Source organism: Microcaecilia unicolor, chromosome 4, assembly GCF_901765095.1.
Source record: "Microcaecilia unicolor chromosome 4, aMicUni1.1, whole genome shotgun sequence".
Classification (NCBI taxonomy): domain Eukaryota; kingdom Metazoa; phylum Chordata; class Amphibia; order Gymnophiona; family Siphonopidae; genus Microcaecilia; species Microcaecilia unicolor.
Genome location: NC_044034.1, coordinates 339,422,997 through 339,448,055, shown reverse-complemented (window position 1 = coordinate 339,448,055; position 25,059 = coordinate 339,422,997). Strand labels below are relative to the sequence as shown.

Sequence of the window (25,059 nt, the reverse complement as noted above, 5' to 3'; positions counted from 1 at the left end):
TAAATGCACAGGAGGTGAGTCTCGTTCAATTGAAAGGAAGCTCTGGAATGAGGAAGCACAGGATGACGTTGAAAGGGGCAGACTCAGGAGTAACCTAAGGAAATACTACTTCACAGAAAGGGTGGTAAATTTGTGGAATAGCTTCCTAATGTAGATGAAGACTGTATCTGAATCAGTGGCGTAGCCACAGGTGGGCTTGGGTGGGCCAGGGCCCACCTACTTAGGGCTTAGGCCCACCCAACAGTAGCACATGCTTAGTGGTAACTGGTGGGACTCCCAAGCTCCGCCAGCTGAAGATTTCCCCCTGATGGTAACAAAAAAGCTACTCTCCACGACACCGGCACCTGCGCATGCTCAGTTTTCAGTGCAATACTGCTGCCACGGTGCAACGAAGCGTTTTCCCACAGCTAAGATTTTTTTTTGGAGGGGGGGGGGGGGGGGGAGAACATTTGGTGCCCACCCAATTCTTGCCTAGGCCCACCCAAAATCTGTTGTCTGGCTACGCCCCTGATCTGAATTCAAGCAAGCTTGGGACAAGTACATAGGATCTGACCCAATATGGCTATTCTTATGTTCTTATGGAGAGTTAGGGATAGTAGATGGCATGGATGGGCAGACTGGATAGGCTTTTCTCTGTTTCTAATATAAAAGTACAGAAAGTAGTGTCGTTATGTTTCCTGGCTTTATCTGTCTTGAATTATGCTGCCATAGTATACACAAATTAAAAAGTGCATGGTCTATGCATTGTATAAGGAATGTTTCACTGTCTGTCAAGATGGAGGGATGTGGTTTGTACAGCTTGTACCCCTGGTAACAGGTAACAAAGGAAGAGCAGTATAGGCCACAGGGTAATTTTATAAAAATTCACCTATTCATAGACAAAAAGAGGAAAACAACAACAACAACAACAAACTCAACCACCAAAGAAACAGACAACTAATAAAAATAAACACATCAAACCCCCCCACGGAACCATACCACTCAATCCAACTAGGATACATCAATGCAAGATCAGCAGTAAGCAACTCAGTAGACATACTAGACTGGATTACCACAGATAACTTAGACCTTCTATTTATCACAGAAACCTGGTTCCATAGCCCCACAGACCCCGCCATCTTAGAAGCATGCCCACCAGAATACAAAATCACCCACTGGACAAGAAATGGAATAAAACGAGGAGGCGGAATAGCTATTATTTACAAACCCGAATTCACCATCACAATCACAGGTTAATCTACCTCACCACAACTTGAAATTGCATCGACAAGAATTAATCATCCAAACCTAATAGGACACCTTAACACAATCCTATTCTACAGGCCACCAGGAAAATGGCAAGACTCCCAAACACAACTTATGGATTTCATCTCGAACTCCTGCGTATCTGCCTCAAACATCCTTATACTAGGAGACATCAACCTACACCTAGAAGATGACACCTCACCAAGCACACGAGAATGCAAAGAATTCCTAAAACTCTGGGATCTGCAAGTACCCAACCCGCAACCAACACACAAAAAAGGACACACACTAGATATCATAACAAACAAATTCGAACCGGACTCAGCTATCATACTCACTGACACAAGATGGACACCTACACTATGGTCAGACCACCATAAAGCAAACGTCTCTCTCTGCAGGCGAAAAACACACATAAACACAATCAATAAACAGAAGCGAACAACATACACAACGAATGGTCAACAAATGCTGACACCATCCAATTCCTCCAACAATGGGACGATCTATGTACAACAACATTAGACAAAATCGCCCCAATCCAAACCAGAACATCACACAGGAAAAAAGCAAATCCACGGTTCACCGAAGAGCTGAAAAAACTTAAAACACAAGTCAGGAAACTAGAACGAGAATGGAACAAAAAGAGAGACGAACAGACACTAAACGCCTGGAAATCACTTCGGAGAAAATACAAATACATCATAAAACAGACCAAAAGACTACACTACAAAACAATAATAGGACCAAACTACAAAGACACACATAAACTCTTCAACCTTGTGAACAAACTGCTAGACACCACACCAGTTACAAACAACGGCAATGATATACCAGATGTTGACAACCTTGCGAAATACTTCAAGGAGAAAATTATACAACTACGACTCAAAATACCCGCTAGCCCTATTGAGTACGCCACACTCTTAGATTGTCTAGATCCAGAAGAAGGAACACACCCAGCAGACAGAACCTGGACCGAATTCGAAATACTATCAGAAGACCTCATCTCTGAAACTCACAAAAGATATGCCAAATCCCACTGCAAACTAGACACATGCCCAAATAACCTCATGAAATCTGCTCCTCAACAATTCATAATAGACCTAACGAACCATGTAAACTTCATGCTACAAAACGGACTTTTCCCAAAAGAAAAAAGGAAAAATCTTACTCACCCCAATACCTAAAGATACAAAGAAAAGCACGAGTGAATTAACTAATTACAGGCCAGTAGCATCCATACCACTAATAACCAAAATAACCGAAGGAATGGTAACTAAACAACTCACAAACTATCTAAACAAACACTCAATACTGCATGATGCCCAATCAGGATTCCGGTCGAATCATAGCACAGAAACTGTATTAGTCACCCTTATGACTAAATTTAAACAAATAATTGCGACTGGCAACAATATACTCCTCCTACAATTTGACATGTCAAGTGCCTTCGATATGGTTGACCACAGAATCCTATTACACATACTTGAATACTTTGGCATTGGAGGAAATGTCCTGAATTGGTTCAAGGGGTTCCTAACCCAACGTTCGTATCAAGTCACATCAAATTCAACCACGTCTAAGGCATGGACACCTGAATGTGGAGTACCACAAGGATCACCTCTCTCACCAACCATTTTCAACCTAATGATGATCCCTCTGGCAAAACTCCTATCAAACCATAACCTCAATCCATATATATATGCTGATGACGTGACAATATACATCCCTTTCAAACAAGACATTAACGAAATCTTCAACGAAATCAATCAAAGCCTACACATCATGAACACATGGGCAGATGCATTTCATCTGAAATTAAATGCAGAAAAAACTCAATGCCTGATACTCACCTCCCAATACAACACAAAGGAATTCACCGCTATAAACACACCAAACCTAAACCTTCCAATCTCAGAAACGCTCAAAATCCTTGGAGTCACTATTGACCGCCACCTAACACTTGAAACTCACGCAAACAACACAACTAAAAAGATGTTTTACTGCATGTGGAAATTGAAAAGGATAAGACCATTCTTCCCAAGATCCGTCTTTCGCAGCCTAGTGCAATCCCTCGTACTCAGCCATCTGGATTACTGCAACTCACTATACGCAGGCTGCAAAGAGCAAACACTGAGGAAACTTCAAACAGCTCAGAATACGGCAGCCAGACTCATCTTTGGAAAGCCAAAATATGAAAGTGCAAAACCATTACGAGAGAAACTGCACTGGCTTCCACTCAAAGAACGCGTCACTTTTAAAGTATGCACATTAGTCCACAAAATCATCCACGGCGAAGCCCCAGCCTACATGTCTGAGTTAATAGACTTACCACCCAGAAACGCCAAAAGATCATCCCGAACTTTCCTCAACCTCCACTTCCCCCAACTGCAAGGGCTTGAAATACAAGACTCTACACATGTCAACCTTTTCTCACATGAGCACGCAGTTTTGGAATACACTGCCGCGCAACTTAAGAACGATCCACGAGCAAGCTTCCTTCCGCAGATTATTGAAGACCCATCTTTTTGAAAAAACTTACGGAAAGAGCCAAAACACATAAAGTCCACACTTACTGTTCATTAATGCACCATACATCCACTTCTGAACTCTCATCCCCCGTAATCTCACATCACTCATACCTTTACTCACAGAAATATGTATACCGTATGTCTTTATGCCTTAGTACTGCCCTTTAAGCTCCCATTGTCTCCTTCCAATGTTCAATGTTTGAGTTCCATTGTTGCACTCCTTAACGACACTTCGATTGTCTCGCATAATTCTGCACAATGTAATCCATAACCAATTTGTACCAAATTGTACTTCCATCATTCATTTCTTATTGTAAGCCACACTGAACCCGCAAAAATGTGGGAAAATGTGGGATACAAATGCAATAAATAAATACATAAATAAATTATACTATAAAGCAGGGGCATAACCAGACTTCGGCGGGGGGGAAGGGGGTCCAGAACCTGAGGTGAGGGGGCACATTTTAGCCCCCCCAATGCCGCCGACCCCCCCACCACTTTTGACCCTCCCCCAGCGCAGGCGACCCTCCCTGTCCTTTTTAACCCTCCCTCCCGCCGCTGCCAACTCTCCCCCGCCACTGCCAGGTACCTTTGCTGGCGGGGGGGGGGGGGGGGTCTCAAACCGCCGCCAGCCAGTCCCCTTCAGTGCCAGTCTCCAAGCCTGGCGCGTTTGCTGATCTGGATTCTGTTTCTGTGAGTCCTGATGTCCTGCACGTCAAGACTCGCAGAAACAGAATCCAGATCAGCAATGCGCTGGAAACCGGTGCTGAAGAGGACTTCGGCTGGTGGGGTTGGGGACCCCCCACCAGCAAAGGTACCTGACGGCGGCGGGGGAAGGTTGGTGGCCGTGGCGGGGGGGGGGGTCGAATGTGGCGGGGGAGGGTTGGCGGTGAGGGAGGGTGAAAGCAGGGGGGCCAGGGCTAAATCTGCAGGGGCCCATGCCCCCACCTAGCTACACCCCTGCTATAAAGATATGTAGGCACTTAACAAGTCTTTATAAAATACTAGCACAAATCCTGCAGAAATTCAACCTGCATGTATTTACAGTAGCTTGAAAGTATGACTGAGCAAACAGTTCTGTGTGTGGGTAGGCCACTGCAGTGCATGGGTAGTGAATTACTGGGTGAGTGTGGGTGAAGTGTATACATCTGTGAGTGGGTGGGGGACAGTGTGTGCATATGTATGTGCATGTGTATGACTTACTATTTACTCATCACCTCATAGTACTGCCTATGACAAATCATGAGATTCATCCCCTTACTACACAATGGAGGTAGGAGGGAAGGAGAGTAATGGTCATGTTACTGGCTCCTCTAACTTGACAGTGTGCTGCTGCTGAAACACTCTTCCTACTGCAATCAGGGGCGTAGCCAGACAGCAGATTTTGGGTGGGCCTAGGCAAGAAGTGGGTGGGCATCAAATGTTCTCTCCCCCACCCCCACATCAAAAAAATATCTCAGCTGGTGGGAAAACGCTTCTCTCCAGTCTCCACCTTGGTAGTCTGCAGCGGGCATGCGCTGAAAACTGAGCATTCGAAGGTGCCAGTATTGTGGAGAGCAGCATTTTCATTACCATGTGCTACTGTTGGATGGGCCTGAGCCCTAAGTGGGTGGGCCCCGGCCCACCCAGGCCCACCCGTGGCTACGCCACTGACTGCAATAGCTGCCCATTACCAACCAAGCATCCCCCTCCCCTCCCTAGGCATAACTTACAAGGCTTGTTCTTCCTGGGCAAGCTGAGTTGCTAGCAGACCCAAAGTGGAAAGAAGAAGCTGCTCTCTATGCTGCTCCCCCCCCCCCCCCCCAGTCTTCCTGTAGTTGGGTAGGGCACAGCCGCTGCGAACCGCCCCACCGCCCCCCCCTTCCTACGCCACTGCTTAATTGTCCTTTTCTATTCCGATTGGACCAAAACTAAATGGCTCAAAGCTGATTACCATAAAAAGAAAAGACAAATTTATATGTAAAATAGTTTGGAGAATGAAAGTAAAAAGGAAACCCAAACAGCTCAATCAGCAGGAAAACATTTCTGAAACAACTACACTTTCAACAATTCACGGTATCATAAATGATTAGAATGACATTGCAATTCTAGTGGTTGAGCATTCTGTAATTCTACTACTACTACTACTACTATTTAGCATTTCTATAGCGCTACAAGGCATACGCAGCGCTGCACAAACATAGAAGAAAGACAGTCCCTGCTCAAAGAGCTTACAATCTAATTCTGAGCAACAGCCAGTCATACAATGTTTCTTCGTAGACTGCAGGTCTGAATACATTGGTAGCAGGCAGTATAACTCTAAACTAATCAATTGAACATAATCGTCAATTTGAGGTATACTCAGGGCTTTTTTTGAGGGGGTACTTGGGGGTACTGAGTACCGACACCGTTTCCATTGTCTGCTAAAATTGACCCACGGTCCCCAAGTTTTAATGAAAGAGCTCAGGCTCTACACACCAATTCTGCCTTGTCATAGATTCTGTGACTGGTTGCAGGGGGCCTGGCTATTGTGGGGTGGATCCCTCAGTGATCACCCCACCCCTGAAGGGTGGCCTGGCATTTTACTGGCCCCTTTTTCACTAGAAAAAACACTCTGGACATACCAGACGATCCATGAATATCTTTATCTATTGGAACCAGATCATTCAGAAGATCTCTGGTAGCCCTTCAACCCCCATAGAGGGGGAGGGTGGCAGCAGCCCACTGTGAAAGAAACCCACCACTGCCCTCTGAACTTGGAAGATGGTGGTTGAGAATTTCTGCATTCACTGTGACTGCTACACTCTCCTTCTCATCCCTCTACTCTCCTTAAAAAAAAATGTATATTTATCTTTACGTCATACAAACCAAATAAATCCTTTATAGAAATAACAGGGAATTAGGATAAGAAAATAAGTCAAGCAAATCATTAAGGGGCCCTTTTGCATAGCTGCCGTAAGTACTAATGTGTGCTTATCACAGCTTAAAAAAGGCTTACCATGGGTCGTGCTGAGGCATAACAACATAAAAACATAAGTGTTACCGTACTGGAGCCGACTCTAAGGGTGTTGTGGGTGCTTGAGCACCCCCTATATTGAGAAAATTCCTTGTATGTGTCCAGGGAGGGGTCATTTCCATTTGCTTAGCACCCCCAATAATTTTGAAAAGTTGGCTCCTATGACTGGGACAGACCAAAGGTCCATCAAGCCCAGTATCCCATTTCTAACAGTGGCCAATCTAGGTCAGAAGTACCTGGCAAGATCCCAAAACAGTAAAACAGATTTTATGCTGCTTATCCTAGAAATAAGCAGTGGATTTTCCCAAGTCCATCTTAATAATGGCTTATGGACTTTTCTTTTAGGAAATTATCTAAACCTTTTTTAAGCCCTGCTAAGCTAACTGCTTTTACCACATTTGCTGGCAACGAATTCCAGCGTTTAATTACACGTTGGGTGAAGAAATATTTTCTCTGGTTTGTTTTAAATTTACTACTTAGTAGCTTCATTGCATGCCTCTTAGTCCTAGTATTTTTGGAAAGAGTAAACAAGCGATTCATGTATACCCATTCCACTCCACTCAGTATTTTATAGACTTCTATCATATCTCCCCTCTGCCGTCTCTTTTCCAAGCTGAAGAGCCCTAGCTGCTTTAGGCTTTCCTCATAGGGAAGTCATGCTTTATCATTTTTGTTGTCCTTCTCTGTACCTTTCCTAATTCCACTATATCTTTTTTTTGAGATGAGGTGACCAGAATTGCACACAATATTCGAGGTATGGTCTCACCTTGAAGCGATACAAAGACATTATAATAGTATCATTTTTGTTTTCCATTCCTTTCCTAATAATTCCTGATATCTGTTAGCTTTCTTAGCCTCTGCACACTTAGCAGAGGGTTCCAACAGTAATTTGGGAATGTGTGCGTGCTATCCACAGGCTAAAAATAAAATTTAATTTTTGAGCACTGAGGGTGGATCTGGGGGTGGAGATTGGGTGTGTTCTGCAGTAATCGGTTAGGTCATGGCCACGGGAGGGAAATGGGTGGGTCAAGGGTGTTCCACAGTGGCGTTCCTAGGGGGGGCTGACACCCGGGGCGGATCGCCGATGCGCCCCGCCCCCCCCGGGTGCAGCGCCCCCCCCTGATGCAGTGCGCCCCCCCCCCAGCGAAAGAACACCCCCCACACCGGCTAAAGAACCCCCACGAAAGAACCCTCCCCCAGGTGCACACCGCTTGGGGGGGGGGGGGGTGCCGCACACCGCTCAGCTTCGTTTGTTTCCATGCTCCCTCTGCCCCGGAACAGGAAGTAACCTGTTCCGGGCAGAGGGAGCATGGAAATGAATGAAGCTGACTGGCGCACGGCACCCCCTCCCAGGGCCTTCACCTGGGGGCGGACTGCCCCCACCTTGGTACGCCACTGGTGTTCCAAAAGGTTACATGCATTGCTACTGGATTTGGGGGGATGTGTGCCCCACTTGCACACCAGGAGTCATACCACGCTTCAGTTGGTGTAAGACCTCACACCCAAAGTTGGGCACCCAGAGTGATCTTTATAGAATAGTGCTGAGCGCAGAATTTTCCAGGCGCCTATTTTTCGGTGCCATTTACTGAATTTGACCTTAAATGTGTACAGACAGTTGGAAAGACAGGCAGACAGATAGACTGACAGACAGATGAATATGGCCTCCATAACAGGTGCTCTCATTTTTGTAAAACACACTTAAAAATGTATAATAAGGTGGTAATTCTATACACTGGTGCCATAGGATCTGTGCAACAAAAACCATGCTTAGCGTGTATTCTATAACAGCCCTCTAGCATGCCTAAACCATTATTTATTTATTTATTTATTTTGCTGCATTTGTATCCCACATTTTCCTACCTCTTTGCAGGCTCAATGTGGCTTACATTATACCGCAATGACAATTGTCATTAACGGAATGAGAGGAACAGAGTATTGTTACAATTAAAGGTACATAAAATATCAAGAAAATTAGAGGTAGAGAAATAGCTAATACATATCAGGTACGCAAAATGTAGGATACAAGTATATACTCCCTAATTTTATAGAAGTCACTAAAAATTAAGAACATAAGAAGAGCCATACTGGGTCAGACCAATAGTCCACCCAGCCCAGTATGGCCAATCCAGTACTGTGTGAGCAAATTTGGGCATATGCCCAATTTGCAAGCGTAATTGAATTGAATAATGAGCTAATTAGCTCAAATAATTGGCTTGTTAACAATTACTGGCACTAATTAGATTTAATTGGAATATCTGTGCGTAAATTTTACTTGTGAGTTGAAAAAAGGCGTGCAGAAATGGGAGAGTCATGGGCAGAATGGGGGCGTTCCTAAAATTAATGTGTGTAGCTATAGAATAAGGGGGCAATGTGCATAATTTAGGTGCGTACATTTGCAGCACATTTCAGTTCATTGTACCTAAAGTTAGGTATGATTCCCAAGGCGTAACGCTATTCTATAAACCGTGCCTAACTTTAACTGTGGCTTATAGAGTAGCGCTTTTTTCAATGCCAATTTTTTTCGGTGCCTGTGATACCTTGAGCGAGCTGGGCTCGGGACCCTGATAAAGTGACACCATGCAGCAGCTTAGAGTGAGCGAAATTAACATTTATTACAGTCTCTTGGAGGCGTATTTTCAAAGCACTTAGACTTACAAAGTTTCATAGTAACCAATGGAACTTTGTAAGTCTAAGTACTTTGAAAATGAGCCCCTTGGTAAAGCAATACTTTCTCTTGGCCCTGATTGTAAGCTCTTTGAGCAGGGACTGTCTCTCTATGTCAAATGTTCAGCGCTGCGTGCGTCTGGTAGCGCTATATAAATGCTATTAGTAGTAGTAGTGGGCTAGCTCCCCAGAGTTATCAGTACAGTTCTTAACACTTCACCAGCCAGCCTGCCTCATGCTGAATCCAACATGCAAAACTATAAGGCCCAAGTTAAACCTGGCCTACCTGGCTGTTGAGGTTCCATTTCACAGGTGTATTGTGAAGGTGTATGCAGTAGGTCTTCCCTCCTTCCCTCTGGGCCTCCTAGGCCTAGCTATGCCCTGAACTTTATGCTTCCCTCTCTCCCTGGCTCCTCCCATCCTGGAGGGACTATTGATCTTAAGCAGGGTTGCCAGGTGGAAAATATTTTTCCAGCCTAAAGGAGCCCAAAATCCAGCCCAAAAACCGCCCAAACTCAAACCCCGCCCCTGACACCCCCGCCCCCGCGTCATCACCCCGCCCCCGCCGTCATCGGCCCCGCCTTCCCCGTCACTAACCCCGCCTTCCCCGTCACTAACCCCGCCTCCCATGTCACTAACCCCGCCTCCCACGTCACTAACCCCGCCTCCCACGTCACTAACCCCGCCCAAAAACGTCACTAACCCCGCCCACCGCGGCCGAAAAAGCCACCTAAAAAAACCGCCCGAAGCACAAAAACCAGCCCAAAAAACCGCAACCCGCCGCGGGCAAAAATTTCCCGCGGCGGGTCGCGGAAAACCGCCCAATTGGGCGGTAAAACCGCCCACCTGGCAACATTGATCTTAAGGCAGCCCTGACACCGTTCGGGAGTATTCAGCAGAGGGAGTGGTAGCGCCCAATAGGTTCTCTCACAGCACCATATAACGAATTCACCCCATAGTGGCTTTCGCATGCTGAATCTTAGGTACAACCACTTATACCATGTCAATGGCAGATGTAAGTTACACAGTAAGTTGGTGCCGCACCCATGGCCTATCCACATATAAGCCTCTCCCACCTGCCCGCTTAGTGACTTGTACATAAGGTTTATAGAATAACGCATAGCATTTATGCAGGTAATTTGTGCTTTTTGGCGCCAATTACCCACATAAGTGGTGCCTACCATTAGGTGCCAAATTATACAACTGCATTTTATATGCATTTGAAATAATTTTTCACTGTTCTAGTACTTACTGTTTTGTTCTGTGGATGCCAAGCTTGCTGAGGGAAATATCTTCCACATTGTAAGCCCGAGAATTAGTAAAACTGTACTGGATATTACAGGCTCCATAAAGCAGGAATGTTTGCTGTTAAGCTGGCAAAAGAGAGATGATATGATTGAGGTTTATAAAATCATGAGCGGGGTGGAACAGGTACCCTAGCTGAGATAATATTTAACCATCTCTCTGACCCTCACCTGCAACTTTCTTCAAATCAATCACCTTACTTTCTAATTCTTCCTACTTTCCTACTCATCTATATGTTACAACTTTGCCTTACCCCTCACTACCAATTATAATGTTCTAGTACATATTGTGTCGTCATTGCAAGTAGTATACCATGCCATACTTTGTATTGTTGTTCGAATATTTTTACTGCTGTAATTGCCTATTGCTCATGTTTGATCTATTCTTACTGTACACCGCCTTGAGTGAATTCCTTCAAAAAGGTGGTAAATATATCCTAATAATAATAATAATGAATGATGAGTAATCCTTTTAAACAGAACTAAGACTAAAGAGTACCAGATTTAAAATAAGTTGGAGAAAGCAATGTGTTCATTCAGTGCACAATCAAGCTGTAGAATGCAGTGGCGTTCCTAGGGGGGCGGACACCCGGGGCGGCGCCCCGCCCCCCCTGGTGCAGCCCCCCCCGATGCAGCACGGACCCCCCCCGGGTGCACGCCACTGGTGGGGGGTGCTACAGCGCGCGCCTGCTCAGAGTTCCCTGACTTCGCACGTTCGCTGCAGCTCCCTCTGACCCGGAACAGGAAGTAACCTGTTCCAGGGCAGAGCAGAGGGAGCTGCAGCGAACGCGCGAAGTCAGCGAACTCAGAGCAGGCGCGCGCCGCGGCACCCCCCAGCGGCGTGCACCCGGGGCTGACCGCCCCCACTGCCCCCCCCTTGGTACGCCACTGGTAGAATGCAATCAACACCAAATAGAGGGGGCCTTTTACTAAAGCTTAGCTCGAGTTATCTGCAGCAGGGCCCATTTTGTGGTCGGTCACAGTTGGGAAGGAGGATGAAATGATTTTGGAGGACTCTATAGTAAGAAAGCAATTTTTATTTAGGACCTGACATATGTGTCTCACAAATGGCAAAAGACTGAAAGAAGCAGTGCTTTTTTTGTGCCGGTACGCAACGGTATGACGTACCGGCACCTTTTTTTTTGCCCCCCCCCCCCGGCGAGTCCTGCTCTTAGTCCCAAGTCTCCCGTGAAGTCGTGAAGGATGCGGCACCAGCTTCAATTTCCGGCCTCCGCTGCTTCTCCTGTTGAGCAGCAGCGGTCGCTACGAAAAAAAAAAAGATCAAAAATGTTTTAAAACCTGAAACGCGGCACCGTAGACAGCCATCAGGCATTGGCTGTCGGCTCTGCAGCCGCTCCTCCTCTCGCCTCCACGTCACTGCCCCTGGAGTAAGACCACGGAGGAGCGCAGCGACGTGAGAGGCGAGAGGAGGAGCAGCTGCTTTTTTTGTCCTTCCTTAGTAAGAATGAATTAAATCTGGACAGAGAGAGAGAGGCTGAAAAATATTGAAGAAAGCAAAGAAAAAGGAGAGAAAAATGTCAAATGGCGCAGAAGAGTTAAGCGAAAACGAAGGAAAGCAGAATCAGAGACTGGGACCAATATGGAAAGAAAAACAGTCACCAGACAACAAAGGTAGAAAAAATAATTTTATTTTCATTTTACTGTTTGAAATATATCCAATTTGAGAAGTTACATCTGCTGTCTTATTTTGTACTGGGTATACTGGAGCTGTAACAGCTTACAGAAATTATCTCTAATGAAAAAAATCACGTTATTTTTTTCTCCTATACTAGTATAATATTTTCAATGATGTCTGTTTATATGCGCCATAGCTGGTATAAGGTGTGTGGCTAGTGTGGGTGTGGCTATCATAGGGGTGGAGCCATATGTGGTGACCCCGCCCATAATGAGTACCGACACCTTTTTTTCTACAAAAAATGCACTGGAAAGAAGATTAGCCAAATCCAGCACGGGGGGGGGGGGGGGGGGGGGGGGGGGGGGGGGGGAACTGAAGCTGATGTCAGACAGTCTTCTATGGTCTGTCCTGCAAATGGAAAAATCCTGAAGATCTGCTGAATCCAGCATAGGGAAAACTGAGGCTGATATCACAGAAACTTCTATGGTTTGTGTCCTGCAAATGGCAAAAGACAGATGAAACCTTGACAACTCCAATGTTTGGATCACTTTATTGTCACCTGCTGCGAGTGATGGTGCTGTGCAGCTCAGGGAGGGGGAGGGGAAGACATCTTGACTGGTAAGTTGAATCCTGTCAGCAACACTTGGGGATAATAAGTGGTTTTAACCAAGACTATATTGTGTTTGGCTGCCTATATAGTTGGCATGGTGAAGACTTGACAACCAGCGCTTAAGCATGGGTGACTGGTGCCCGCACAGAGTGGCAAGCGCAGCTCTGGCCCCTTTGATGGGAAGACTGGATGGACTGTGCAGGACTTTATCTGCCATTGTTTACTGTGTTACTGAATTACTATATGACGTGGGCCGTGTTTTAGCAAAATTGCCTGCATTAAGGGTCATATGAAACTCACAGTCCATCTGCCCCAGAACAGGAAGTAACCTGTTCCACGCACAGGGAGCAGCAGGGAGGGAACGAGCAGACTCGGCCAACAGGCGCGCGGCACCCCCCCCAGCGGTGTGCACCCGGGGCGGACCGCCCCCCACCCTTGGTACGCCACTGGTTCTTTGATCTCTGAGTAATCTAAGGAAATATTTTTTTACAGAAACGGTGTTGGATGCATGCAACAGTCTCCTGGTGGAGACTGTGTCTGAATTCAAGAAAGCATGGAACAAGTATGTGGAATCTCTAAGGACAGGAGGAGATAATCGACGCTGTGGATGAGCAGACTGGATGGGCCCTTTTGGCCTTTATCTGCAGTCATGTTTCTCTGTTTCTATGAGTATCAGTCACGCCTATTATTACAAATGTTTCCTATACATTCTTTCAGATCCTCTTGTGACTCATCCACTAGATAGTGGGTTTAAACATTTTTTTTAACCATTTAACAGTTTGTATATTGAGTCCTTCCTTAATTAAACATTCCAGTTACAAATTAAATAATATAGAATATTTGTCCTGTGAATATATAGGCCCCCATTTATCAAACCACGCTAGCGGCTGCTTGTGCAGTAATGCTAACAAAGCCCATTCACTTTAAATGGTCTTTGTCAGTATTACTGCATGACAGCCGCTAACGTGACTTGATAAAAGGGGGCTATAATTTGGCATGAATTTTAATTAGTAATTATTTTTTGTTCAATTAAAGGGGTCTTTTACTAAGCGGCAGGAAGTCCAAAGGGAGCTTACTGCCCGCTAAACCAGAAGTACCGCCGGGCTACCGCAGCTGCACAGCAGTAGTTCCCGCCCCAGCACGTACCATTTTTGGCAGTACAAAAATATTTTTGTTTCTGTAGCGGGCAGTGCCACATGCTGCCTGGTTACCGTCAGGTTAGAACGGGAGCCCTTACTGCCATCTCAATGGGTGGCGGTAAGTGTTTCCCCTCTGAAATGGCCATGTGGCAAGTGATTCATTTGCCGCATGGCCATTTCTTTAAAAACAACCAGCCTTTTACCTGCTGTGGTAAAAGGGGGCCTCAGTGCATGTCAAAAACAACGTGCTGATGTCAGCGCAGGCCCCCTTTTCTGCAGCTTAGTAAAAGGACCCCTTAGAGTCCTAAAGGGAAAGGGAAAGGGAAATGGGACTTGATATTCTGCCTTTCTGAGGTTTTTGCAACTACATTCAAAGCAGTTTACATATATTCAGGTACTTATTTTGTACCAGGAGAAATGGAGGGTTAAGTGACTTACCCAGAGTCACAAGGAGCTGCAGTGGGAATTGAACTCAGTTCCCCAGGATCAAAGTCCACTGCACTAACCACTAGGCTACTCCTCCACTAGTGACATTCCATGTAGAAGCCTGCCCTTGCACATCAGCAATGCAGCCACGCAGGCTTCTGTTTCTGTGAGTCTGACGTCCTGCACCGCGTGCTTCGCAACTTCACCGCCAGGGAGGGGGCAAAAAAAGCACTGGTTTTGGGCTATCATAAAAGATGTGGGAAGTACTGTTTATGCCCTAATATCATTGAGGGATCGACACTGACCTGGGTCAACAACAAATACAGGTACGAGGTGATACAGACTGTGACTCTACCAATGTGATCTATGCCTGTAGATGATAAAACAAAAAGGAGGTAAAAACCCTCACGAAACCGTGAGATATGGAGAAAAAAAGTGAGGAGAATGAATGAGGATACCAAAAATATGTTTATTCACATAAAAAAAATGACAAAATTCTCATAAAAAATGACCCGACACGGCCGTGTTTCAGCCCAAAGGCCTGCCTCAGGGGTCTTTAGCAATCTCCTCTCTTCAGAAAAAAATTTTTGATAGCCAGGAACAAGCCTGATATACTCCTCTCCGAAAAAGCGTGTGCAATTGCCAAATTTTTTCTGAAGAGAGGAGATTGCTAAAGACCCCTGAGGCAGGCCTTTGGGCCGAAACACGGCCGTGTCGGGTCATTTTTTTATGTGAATAAACATATTTTTGGTATCCTCATTCATTCTCCTCACTTTATTTCTCCAAACCTATGCCTGTAGATGTCCATGTAGTAAATTGTATATTGAAAATAAAAACAGGTGGAAGTATGAGCCACCTGTTTTTATTTTCATTTTACACCCCATGGGATCTACTGAGTTCTCCATGTACGTGGATTCTCTATAGTAAATTGTATATTGGACACACATCCTGTAAATTTAAGACAAGAGTAATTGAGCATAAACATGGGATATTGCATAGAAGATTGGAAGCTCCAATGGCACAACATTGTATAGAGAAAGGACACACATTTGAACAAATGGGCTTCATGGTAATAGATAGGATCTAAAAGGGCAAGGGGGGGGGATGTTAAAAAACAGCGCTGGCAAAAAGAACAGAGCAGTGGCGTAGATACGTGGGGCCTGGGGGGCCTGGGCCCCCATGGATTTGGCCCTGGACCCCCTACTGATGACCCTCTCGCCGCCAACCCGCCGTCGGCTGCCTTTGCTGGCGGGGGATCCCAACCCCCGCCAGCCGAGGTCCTCTTCTTCCCGCAAAAGGCTTCCTTCTGTTTCTGACGTCCTGCATGTACAACATGCAGGACGTCAGACTCACAGAACAAAGCCTTGCAGATCAGCTAACAAAGGTAGGTGACGGCGGGTTGGCGGCGGGAGGGGGGTTGAGGGTCGTCAGCAGGGGGGGGCAAAGCTGGTGGTGGCGGCGGCGGCAGCGGGGTCGGCAACTGCAGGGGGTGTCGGCAATGGTGGGGTGGGGGTCCAGTGGCACCGGGGGGGGGGGGCTAAAATGTGCCCCCTCACCTCGGGCTCTGAACCCCCCTCCCGCCGAAGTCTGGCTACGCCCAGAGATTTATTTTTCAATACCATACCATTGCACCAGAGGGCATGAATAAAAGCATTGAATGGAAAGCATTTTTTTAAATACAGCTTGGCCCTTTAAATTAAAATCGGATGCCTATTGGTTGACACTGAGTCTCAGTGTCAACCAATAGGCATCTGATTTTGAGACAAATCGTTAAAAAAAAAACCCCACGGCCATCTTGAGGTTAGAAGAAATCGTTCGTGAATAATGCAGAATGAAAGTTTTCTTTCCTGAAGCAGGGGGAAGAATGGTTTGCGAAACGAGGCGTTAACGAGACGTTGGAGGAGAAATTGAGGCCGAGAATCTGGAGACAATCTTGCAGAGCACGGTAGCAAAAAACAAAAAAACTGGCAGGACGATAGAGGCTTTAGAGTGTTAGAAAAAAAGGCTAGCAAAAGAATTCGGCAGGAACAGCTGAGAAGAATAGTATGGGAGAGTTAAAAATTACCACTCACCAGATATATAAGAGCCCGTTAGAAAAGTAGAAAAGAAAAAAAAATACCAACAGGAGCTGGCAGGAACAGCTGAGGGTATTGATCAGTGGTGTGCTGGTAAATTTTAACAACAGGCTCTCTCCCCAGGTATAGCCAGCCTTGCAATTTTTTTGTTGGGGGGGCACAGGGGCCCCAGTCTACCTCTGTGCCCCCTCCCCCAATTGCAAGGTTGGCTAAACCCAGGTAGAGAGCCTGGGAGGGGGCAATGCATTACTCTCTCCAGAAAAAAAGAAAGATTTTAAATGCGCCCAGGTTCCAATCTATTTCATGTTTAATGTGGGATCAAATGCCAAAAATAAGTAAATAGATAGAAACTCTGAATGTTGAGCACCTGATTCTCATAATATGATGTCTGTTTTAGTGGACCTTTTTACCAGGAGAAAAGAAATCACTGCAAGTATATAACACATGCTAGGGTGTCCCTGTTACCAGCCCCTCCTCCAAATGACACACAAATTATGATTTATAACAAATTACTACTCTACCTATAAAAAGTTATACTTTCTCTAGTACATCTGTATGCTGCAGCAGCTGGCTGGTATGTTTGAAAATATAAATAAGATTAAATAAAAATGTTACCAACAATTAAGTACAATGTGGTTGCAGCAGCTCTTATCCAATCCGATCTGCTCCGGCTCCCTCCACCCTCCATCCCAGACTCACACTTTCTGTGTCTCTTCTGGCTCTGTCCTCTTTGGTGGCGCTGCAGGTCCCTCTCTCCTGATGATCTGCTCTCTCTGACAATAAGAGCAGATCGGGAGGGGACCCGCCACCAGAGACACCTTCCATCTGGCGACTGTCTCCGCGCTGCAGCACAGCCAAGAGGACCAGGCCTGGCCACGTGAAACAGCTGCGATCAAGGGGGCACAGAGATCACCACTGGCACTACCTGCAACAAGTCGAGAAGGCGCGCAAGCAAGCACACACTCGGCCGGGGCGCGGTCAGTTTTTTAAACCAGTGCTGGTATACGTCGGCAGGGAACAGGCTACTTCAGCCAATCCCAGGGGCCTTCCTTCAGCCTGTCCCACCCCGGAGGGCTAAAGAAAGGCCCCGGGATTGGCTGAAACAGCCTGTTCCCTGCCGACGTATACCAACACTGCTTTAAAAAAATTAAGTGCTCCGCGGCCGGCAGTACAAGAGGCAAGGAGGTGCAGGGGGGCAAAATTGAGCACAGAAAGGTATGGGGCTTCTCCTACTAACCTACAAATGTACTCGATCTGCAGCCCCTCCTTACCTCTCTACCCTCATCTCCCCTTACGTTCCTACCCGTAACCGCCGCTCTCAAGACAAATCCGTCCTTTCAGTACCCTTCTCCACCACCGCCAATTCCATGCTCCGCCCTTTCTGCCTCGCCTCACCCCATGCTTGGAATAAACTCCCTGAGCCCATACGCCAGCCCCCCTCCCTGCCCATCTTCAAATCCTTACTCAAAGCCCACCTCTTCAATGTCGCCTTCGGCATCTAACCACTATACCTCTCTTCAGGAAATCTAGACTGCTCCAGCTTGACATTTCGTCCTTTAGATTGTAAGCTCCTTTGAGCAGGGACTGTCCCTCTTTGTTAAACTGTACAGCGCTGCGTAACCCTAGTAGCGCTCTAGAAATGTTTAGTAGTAGTAGAGAAGAGGGGAAAAAAGATGCCTAACCTAAGCCACAGACATAGGGTAGGGGAACGCTGATGCCAGGAGGGTATCCAAACCCAAATTTGGGGAGCCGGTTGTTAAAGTAGCTACATTAACAACTGGCTCCCAAAATTCTTAAAAATTTAGCAAACGGCTCTTGCGAGCTGGTGGGAGCCGGCTCCAGCACACCACTGGTATTGATTTAAAAGACTAATTAAAAAAACAGACAGAAACAGCAGATGCTAATGACATTGGATAGTTAGCTGAAGAAATCATCAGGAATAGCTGATAAGAATGGTATTGGAGAACTAGCTGAAAGGAGAAATTGCCACTCACCATCTATATAAGAACCTGCCAGAAAAAAGAAGCACTACTGAATAAGATAAGTGTACTTTGTAGCTGTGAATTACTAGAAAGTTTGAATATTCTCTATAGAAGTGTTACTGACTGATGTGGGTACAAATAAGAAAGTCAGTGAAAATATTAACAAATAAGAAAAGTCAACGGGTGACAGATTTCTATTAATTTGTTTGTTGAGTATTATTCTTTCAATAGTAGGATATATTTATGGACGTAGGGCTCGTGGTCATAGACAGTCGGTAGCCCAACTGTTTGGGGAGGCTAAAGGGGGCGGAGCTTACCTCCATACGCTCCGTGGCAGCGACGTCAATGAAGAAAAAGACACTACAGGCTCGCCGCCAGCTTCTCCCTTCTCTCTGCACACAGTGTCCCGCCCTCGCGGAAACAGGAAATGCATCACCATAGAAGGCGGGACACTGTGTGCAGAGAGAAGGGAGAAGCTGGCGGCGAGCCTGTAGTCTTTTTCTTCATTGACGTCGCTGCCACGGAAATAAAAGGTCAAAATGCGCAGGGCGGGGGTGTGGGCTGCATCACAAGCGGAAGTCCACGATTGGGCTGGGGAGGCTTAGCCTCCCCAAGCCTCTTATACGGGCCGCCTATGCTCGTGGTTAATGGTTTTTCCTCCTAGATTTTGGGCTTTTTTCACATTAACCGGTGAGCACCGGGTCCTTTTGAAAATGGACCAATGATAAGATTAGCTCCAATAATAGCGTGGCCGCTCATTTAAACATTGAGCAAAGGGTGAGCTCTTGGAGACCAGTCAAGCTTGGAAGCATTGAGGTCCAATTGGATAAAAGCTGTAATACAGACATCTGTTGGGATAGCAAGTACCAACTGGGAAATAGAATAAGGAATTAGATCAAAACCAGTGGTTCCCGTAATTTAGATTACATAGAGTAATAACCAATTTAGGTAATAATTCATTGTTTGAGATATGGTTGTTCTTTGCCCCTCATTACCCCTCTACCCTCATTTCCCCTTACGTTCCCGCCCGTAACCTCCGCTCACAGGACAAATCCCTCCTCTCAGTACCCTTCTCCACCACCGCCAACTCCAGGCTCCGCTCATTCTGCCTCGCCTCACCCTATGCTTGGAATAAACTTCCTGAGCCCTTACGCCAAGCCCCCTCCCTACCCATCTTCAAATCCTTGCTCAAAGCCCACCTCTTCAGTGTTGCTTTCGGCACCTAACCTTTATACCTTTCAGGAAATCTAGACTGCCCCTATTTGACTGACTGTACATTTGTCCTTTAGATTGTAAGCTCCTTTGAGCAGGGACTGTCCTTCTATGTTAAATTGTACAGTGCTGCGTAACCCTAGTAGCGCTTTAGAAATGTCAAGTAGTAGTAGTAGGTTGTTCTTTGTGAGGGTTTGTTTGAATAGGAACGATTTGAGGATTTTGCAGAATCCAGTATATTCCTGTATATTTCTTATTTTGGGTGGAAAGGAGTTCCACCATTTAGTTCCTAGGTAAGTGAAGTCTGCAGAGTGGACAGTTTTGTAGATCACTTTTTTGCAAATTTGGTAGGTGTAATCTGAGATAGTTTCTTGCTTCATATTTAGTGTTTCTTTGAGGTAAGTTTATTAATGGTACCATATAGTCTGGAGCTGTGGCATTTAGTATTTGAAAGATAAAGGATCTAGGAGATCAAAACATGATGAATGCTTCACAAAAGTGAAACTTTTAACAAAAGTACTATGACATCTATCAACCCACTACTCTAAGTAGCTATAGGCTGGGAAGAGTGTCAAGAGCACAAAGGACAATTAAAGTCTGTAACTTACTATAGTTTACTGTTCCAGAACGTTGAGAGATGATGAGACCTGCTACGCAGACTGAGAAAGAGTCCATTTTGGGTCTGAGACCTTACCGCCAGCCACTGACTTCGCGGTAAGGTCTCATGCAGTAACCATGAGGTAATCATCTACATGCGCAGAATGACGATTACCGCCTGGTTTCCGCCATGCGCAGGAAAATGGAAACTATTTTCCAGCACGCATAGCGGGCATGCGTAAAAAAATGAAATCACCGCCTGGACCTCACGGTAGCCGGGCGGTAACTCCAAGTTGACACGCGTTGGGTTTGCGTAGGTGCCTACGCGGTTTAGTAAAAGGGCCCCTGTGTCTCTCAAACTCGGATGCTCTCCCCTGCTGAGCTTCTCTATTCAGTCTCTTCCTTTCCCTGTCTTTGTCTCTCCGCCCCCCTTCCTTCCTGTCCTCATGGCTGCATGACCTGTCTCCAGCTGCAAAGAAGACTCTGGTGTTGTGGGATAGCAGGAAAGGGAGCAGCTCTAGGGGAGACCGCCGAAGAACCCTGGATCAGCAGTGCAGTTCTAGGATGAGAAAAGTCAGGCAGTGTTTGATATTATCTGTAGCTATCTTCCTCCTCTCTCCCAAGCAATAATTGGCCTTCAGGGAAGAGACAGGAAGGGAGCATCTACAGCAGTGGCATAGCCACAGGTGGGCCTGGGTGGGCCAGGGCCCATCCACTTAGGGCTCAGGCCCACCCAACAGCAGCACACGTTTAGCGGTAGCTGGTAAAGATCCCAAGCTCTACCAGCTGAAGACTTCCCCATGATGGTAATGAAAACGCTACTCTCCACGATACTGGCACCTGCGCATGTTCAGTTTTCAGCTCATGCCTGCTGCAGACTGCCAAGGTCGAAAGAAGCATTTTCCTGCCAGCTGAGAAGTCTTTTGGTGATGGTGGGGGGGGGGGGGGGGGGAGAACATTTGGTGCCCACCCACTTCTTGCCTAGGCCCACCCAAAATCTGTTGTCTGGCTACGCTCCTGATCTACAGGATCAATCAGTGCATGGGTGAGAGGAGCAGGAAGACAGGCTGCTGCCAGTCCCTCTATTTCTGTATACTGTTCACTTTCTTTGTTGCTTTATTGCAATGACCATAGGCCAGCTCTGTGGGTGCTTGAGCATCCCCAATATTGAGCACACTCACTGATGTCCAGGGAGAATTTATTTCTGTTGGGTTTAGCACCCGCAATCAAAGTTGGCTCCTATGGCATTGAGATCACCTGAGATGATTTACTCCTAAATCTCTTTCTTGTTTAATACTTTCTATTTCTTGCCTTTCCTGTATCTAAATTGTAGCTTTTTTTCTTTTTATTATGCTTTATTATAAACCGCTGAGACCTGCTAGTTTAGCATTAGCGGTACAGCAAATTTTTAAGTAAACTATAAACTTTCTAAATGACAAACAGCTGCTGCATTTTTGCACCCGACCATTCTTACAGCTTTTTTTATCCATGTCCCCTTTAATTTTTTTTGAAGCCTTTCAGCATGTCCACTCTGTTACAGATGTCTTTATCATGGGCAGAGAAGCATAATTTTTTTCCCCCTCAACTCTCTCTGTAATGTTGCTAATAAGGATTTTGAAAAGAACCTCGTCCTAGCACCAGATCCAAGGGTGCACCACTGGTCACTGTATCAGAGAACAGACTGTGCCGATCACCGATCTCTACTTGCTGTTTTGGTCAACCAATTAACTGCTCATGTAATTTAGACCATTCTGCCTTAGCTCTATACATTCCAGTTTGTTCACCAGACTTGTATGAAGCAGGGGCGTAGCCAGACTTCGGTGGGAGGGGGGGGTTCAGAGCCTGAGGTGAGGGGGCACATTTTAGCCCCCCCCCCTGGTGCCGCCGCCCCCCTCCACTTTTGACCTCCCCCTGCGCTGCTGCCCCCCTCTTGTCACCGCCACCAACCCTCCCCCGCCGCCGCCATCAGGTACCTTTGCTGGCGGGGGTCCCCAAACCCCGTCAGCCGAAGTCCTCTTCAGCGCCGGTCCGCGTTGCTGATCTGGATTCTGTTTCTGTGAGTCCTGACGTCCTGCACGTAGGGACGTGCAGGACGTCAGGACTCACAGAAACAGAATCCAGATCAGCAATGCGCCAGAGACCGGCGCTGGAGGACTTCAGCTAATGGGGGTTGGGGACCCCCAACAGCAAAGGTACCTGACGGCGGCGGCGGCGGGGAGGGTTGGTGGCAGCGGGAGGGGGGGTTGAATGTGGCGGGGGGGGAGGGGGTGAAAACAGGGGGGCCAGGGCTAAATCTGCGGAGGCCCCACCTAGCTACGCCCCTGGTATGAAGAACACCATGCAAAGCCTTACGGAATTCCACATGGGCAACATCCTCTTCATCACCTTGATACAGTAATCTTGTTACTTCATTATATAACTCAAGTTTCTAAACTAGAAAAAAAAACTTAATTTACAGGAATATACCATCTACGAAGATCTCTTAGCTATGCTATGATAAAACCCAATAATGGTAATGGAGGTAACAGAATAGAGTTTATAAGAAATAAATGTTAATCCAATGTACTTACAGAAATTGCCATTTAATTCTTTGTACCACAGACTTCAAAAGTCACTTTTTATTAAATAATAAGGGCTCTGTCCTCTCCTGGTTCTCCTCTTATCTCTCCCACCGTACTTTCAGAGTACATTCTCATGGATCTTCCTCTACCCCCATCCCGCTCTCTGTTGGTGTTCCTCAGGGATCTGTCTTTGGACCTCTTCTTTTTTCAATCTACACCTCTTCCCTAGGCTCGCTGATCTCATCTCATGGTTTCCAATATCATCTTTATGCTGACGACACCCAGCTTTATCTCTCCACACCTGACATCACTGCGGAAACCCAGGCCAAAGTATCGGCCTGCTTATCTGACATTGCTGCCTGGATGTCCAACCGCCACCTGAAACTGAACATGGCCAAGACCGAACTCATTGTCTTTCCACCCAAACCCACTTCTCCTCTCCCTCCACTCTCTATTTCAGTCGATAACACCCTCATCCTCCCCGTCTCATCTGCCCGCAACCTCGGAGTCATCTTCGACTCCTCCCTCTCCTTCTCTGCGCATATCCAGCAGACAGCCAAGACCTGTCGCTTCTTTCTCTATAACATCAGCAAAATTCGCCCTTTCCTCTCTGAGCACACCACCCATACTCTCATCCACTCTCTCATTACCTCTCGCCTTGACTACTGCAACCTATTTCTCAATGGCCACCCACTTAACCATCTATCCCCCCTTCAATCTGTTCAGAACTCTGCTGCGCGTCTTATCTTCCGCCTAGACCGATATGCTCATATCACCCCTCTCCTCAAGTCACTTCACTGGCTTCCGATCAGGTACCGCATACAATTCAAGCTTCTCTTATTAACCTACAAATGCACTCAGTCTGCAGCCCCTCATTACCTCTCTACCTTCATCTCCCCTTACGCTCCTACCCGTAACCTCCGCTCACAGGACAAATCCTTCCTCTCAGTACCCTTCTCCACCACCGCCAACTCCAGGCTCCGCCCTTTCTGCCTCGCCTCGCCTCACCTCACCTCACCCCATGCTTGAAATAAACTCCCTGAGCCCATACGCCAAGCCCCCTCCTTGCCCATCTTCAAATCCTTGCTCAAAGCCCACCTCTTCAATGTCGCTTTTGGCATCTAACCATTATTCATCTATTCAGGAAATCTAGACTGCCCAAATTTGATTGACTGCACTTTTTTGTCCTTTAGATTGTAAGCTCCTTTGAGCAGGGACTGTCCTCTGTGTTAAATTGTACAGCGCTGCGTAACCCTGGTAGCGCTTTATAAATGTTAAGTAGTAGTAAGTAAACGCAAGAGGGACTAGATCATTCAGAGAATCTAATTGAGCTAATTAAAAGACCTAAAAATAAAAAAAAAATTAAAGAACATAATTCCCCCCCCCCCCCCAAGAAACCATCATACACACAAGATGCAGGCAAAAGAGATCCCAAACACCCATATATTAATGAAGGTAGATCTGTTTTACATACTCACAGCTCTGAATGTAGGAATCATTTTGAAGTTCAGCCACAATGTCTCCATCTTCTGACTCAGCTTCACATGAATATTTTAGCCCAGATGAGCAATAAACTTGTTTTCCACAGCAAGTGAAGTATTTTTAAGCAGTTCTCTTTTTCACACAGGAACTATGGGCCTTGTTACCCAGCCTGGAATATGCTGTGTTCCCCTGAATCTCTGCAGTTCAGGTGTATCTGACAGCATGGTTCCTTCTGCTGCTCTGTTACTCTCATCCTCTGGGGTTTCTGGCTTTGATTGTTAAAAGTTTTTTTTTTTTTTTTTTTAAATACTTGATTGTGTCAGCTGCTTGGGGAGGGGGGGACTCCACATTCTTGGAACTGGTGTGGAAATGAAAGGGGAAGCTTTTGAATTCTTGCAGACTGCTTCCTGAAACAAACAGTTAGGCTATATTGCGGTATAGGTCTTGGGAGTAGAAAGAGAAAAGGGCTTGGTTTACTAAGGCTTTCCTTTCCTTTCTCATTTATTTTATTTTATTTTATTTACTAGTGGAACCAATCCCATTTCGTCAACAATGAAATGGGCCCTAGGAAGGCTCTCGTGTAAGCATTTTTTCCTC

General features: G+C 46.3%; 1 protein-coding gene across 2 annotated transcripts in view; it reads right to left on the bottom strand.

The window, feature by feature from the left end:
* Nucleotides 1-24,691, bottom strand: part of LOC115469449 (interleukin-5 receptor subunit alpha-like) — a 59,694-nt gene extending 35,003 nt beyond the window's left edge. The window contains exons 1-2 of one of the 2 annotated variants that reach the window (XM_030202119.1): nucleotides 24,459-24,691; nucleotides 10,691-10,811 (exon numbers count right to left, since the gene is read on the bottom strand). In XM_030202119.1, coding sequence (XP_030057979.1) covers nucleotides 10,691-10,811; nucleotides 24,459-24,506 — 169 coding nt within the window. In that variant the 5' untranslated portion in view covers nucleotides 24,507-24,691. Of the gene's footprint in view, nucleotides 1-10,690; nucleotides 10,812-17,247; nucleotides 17,407-24,458 lie in introns of those variants that run through there. The other variant, XM_030202118.1, reaches the window with a different exon arrangement.
* Between the last annotated feature and the right edge of the window lie 368 nt (nucleotides 24,692-25,059).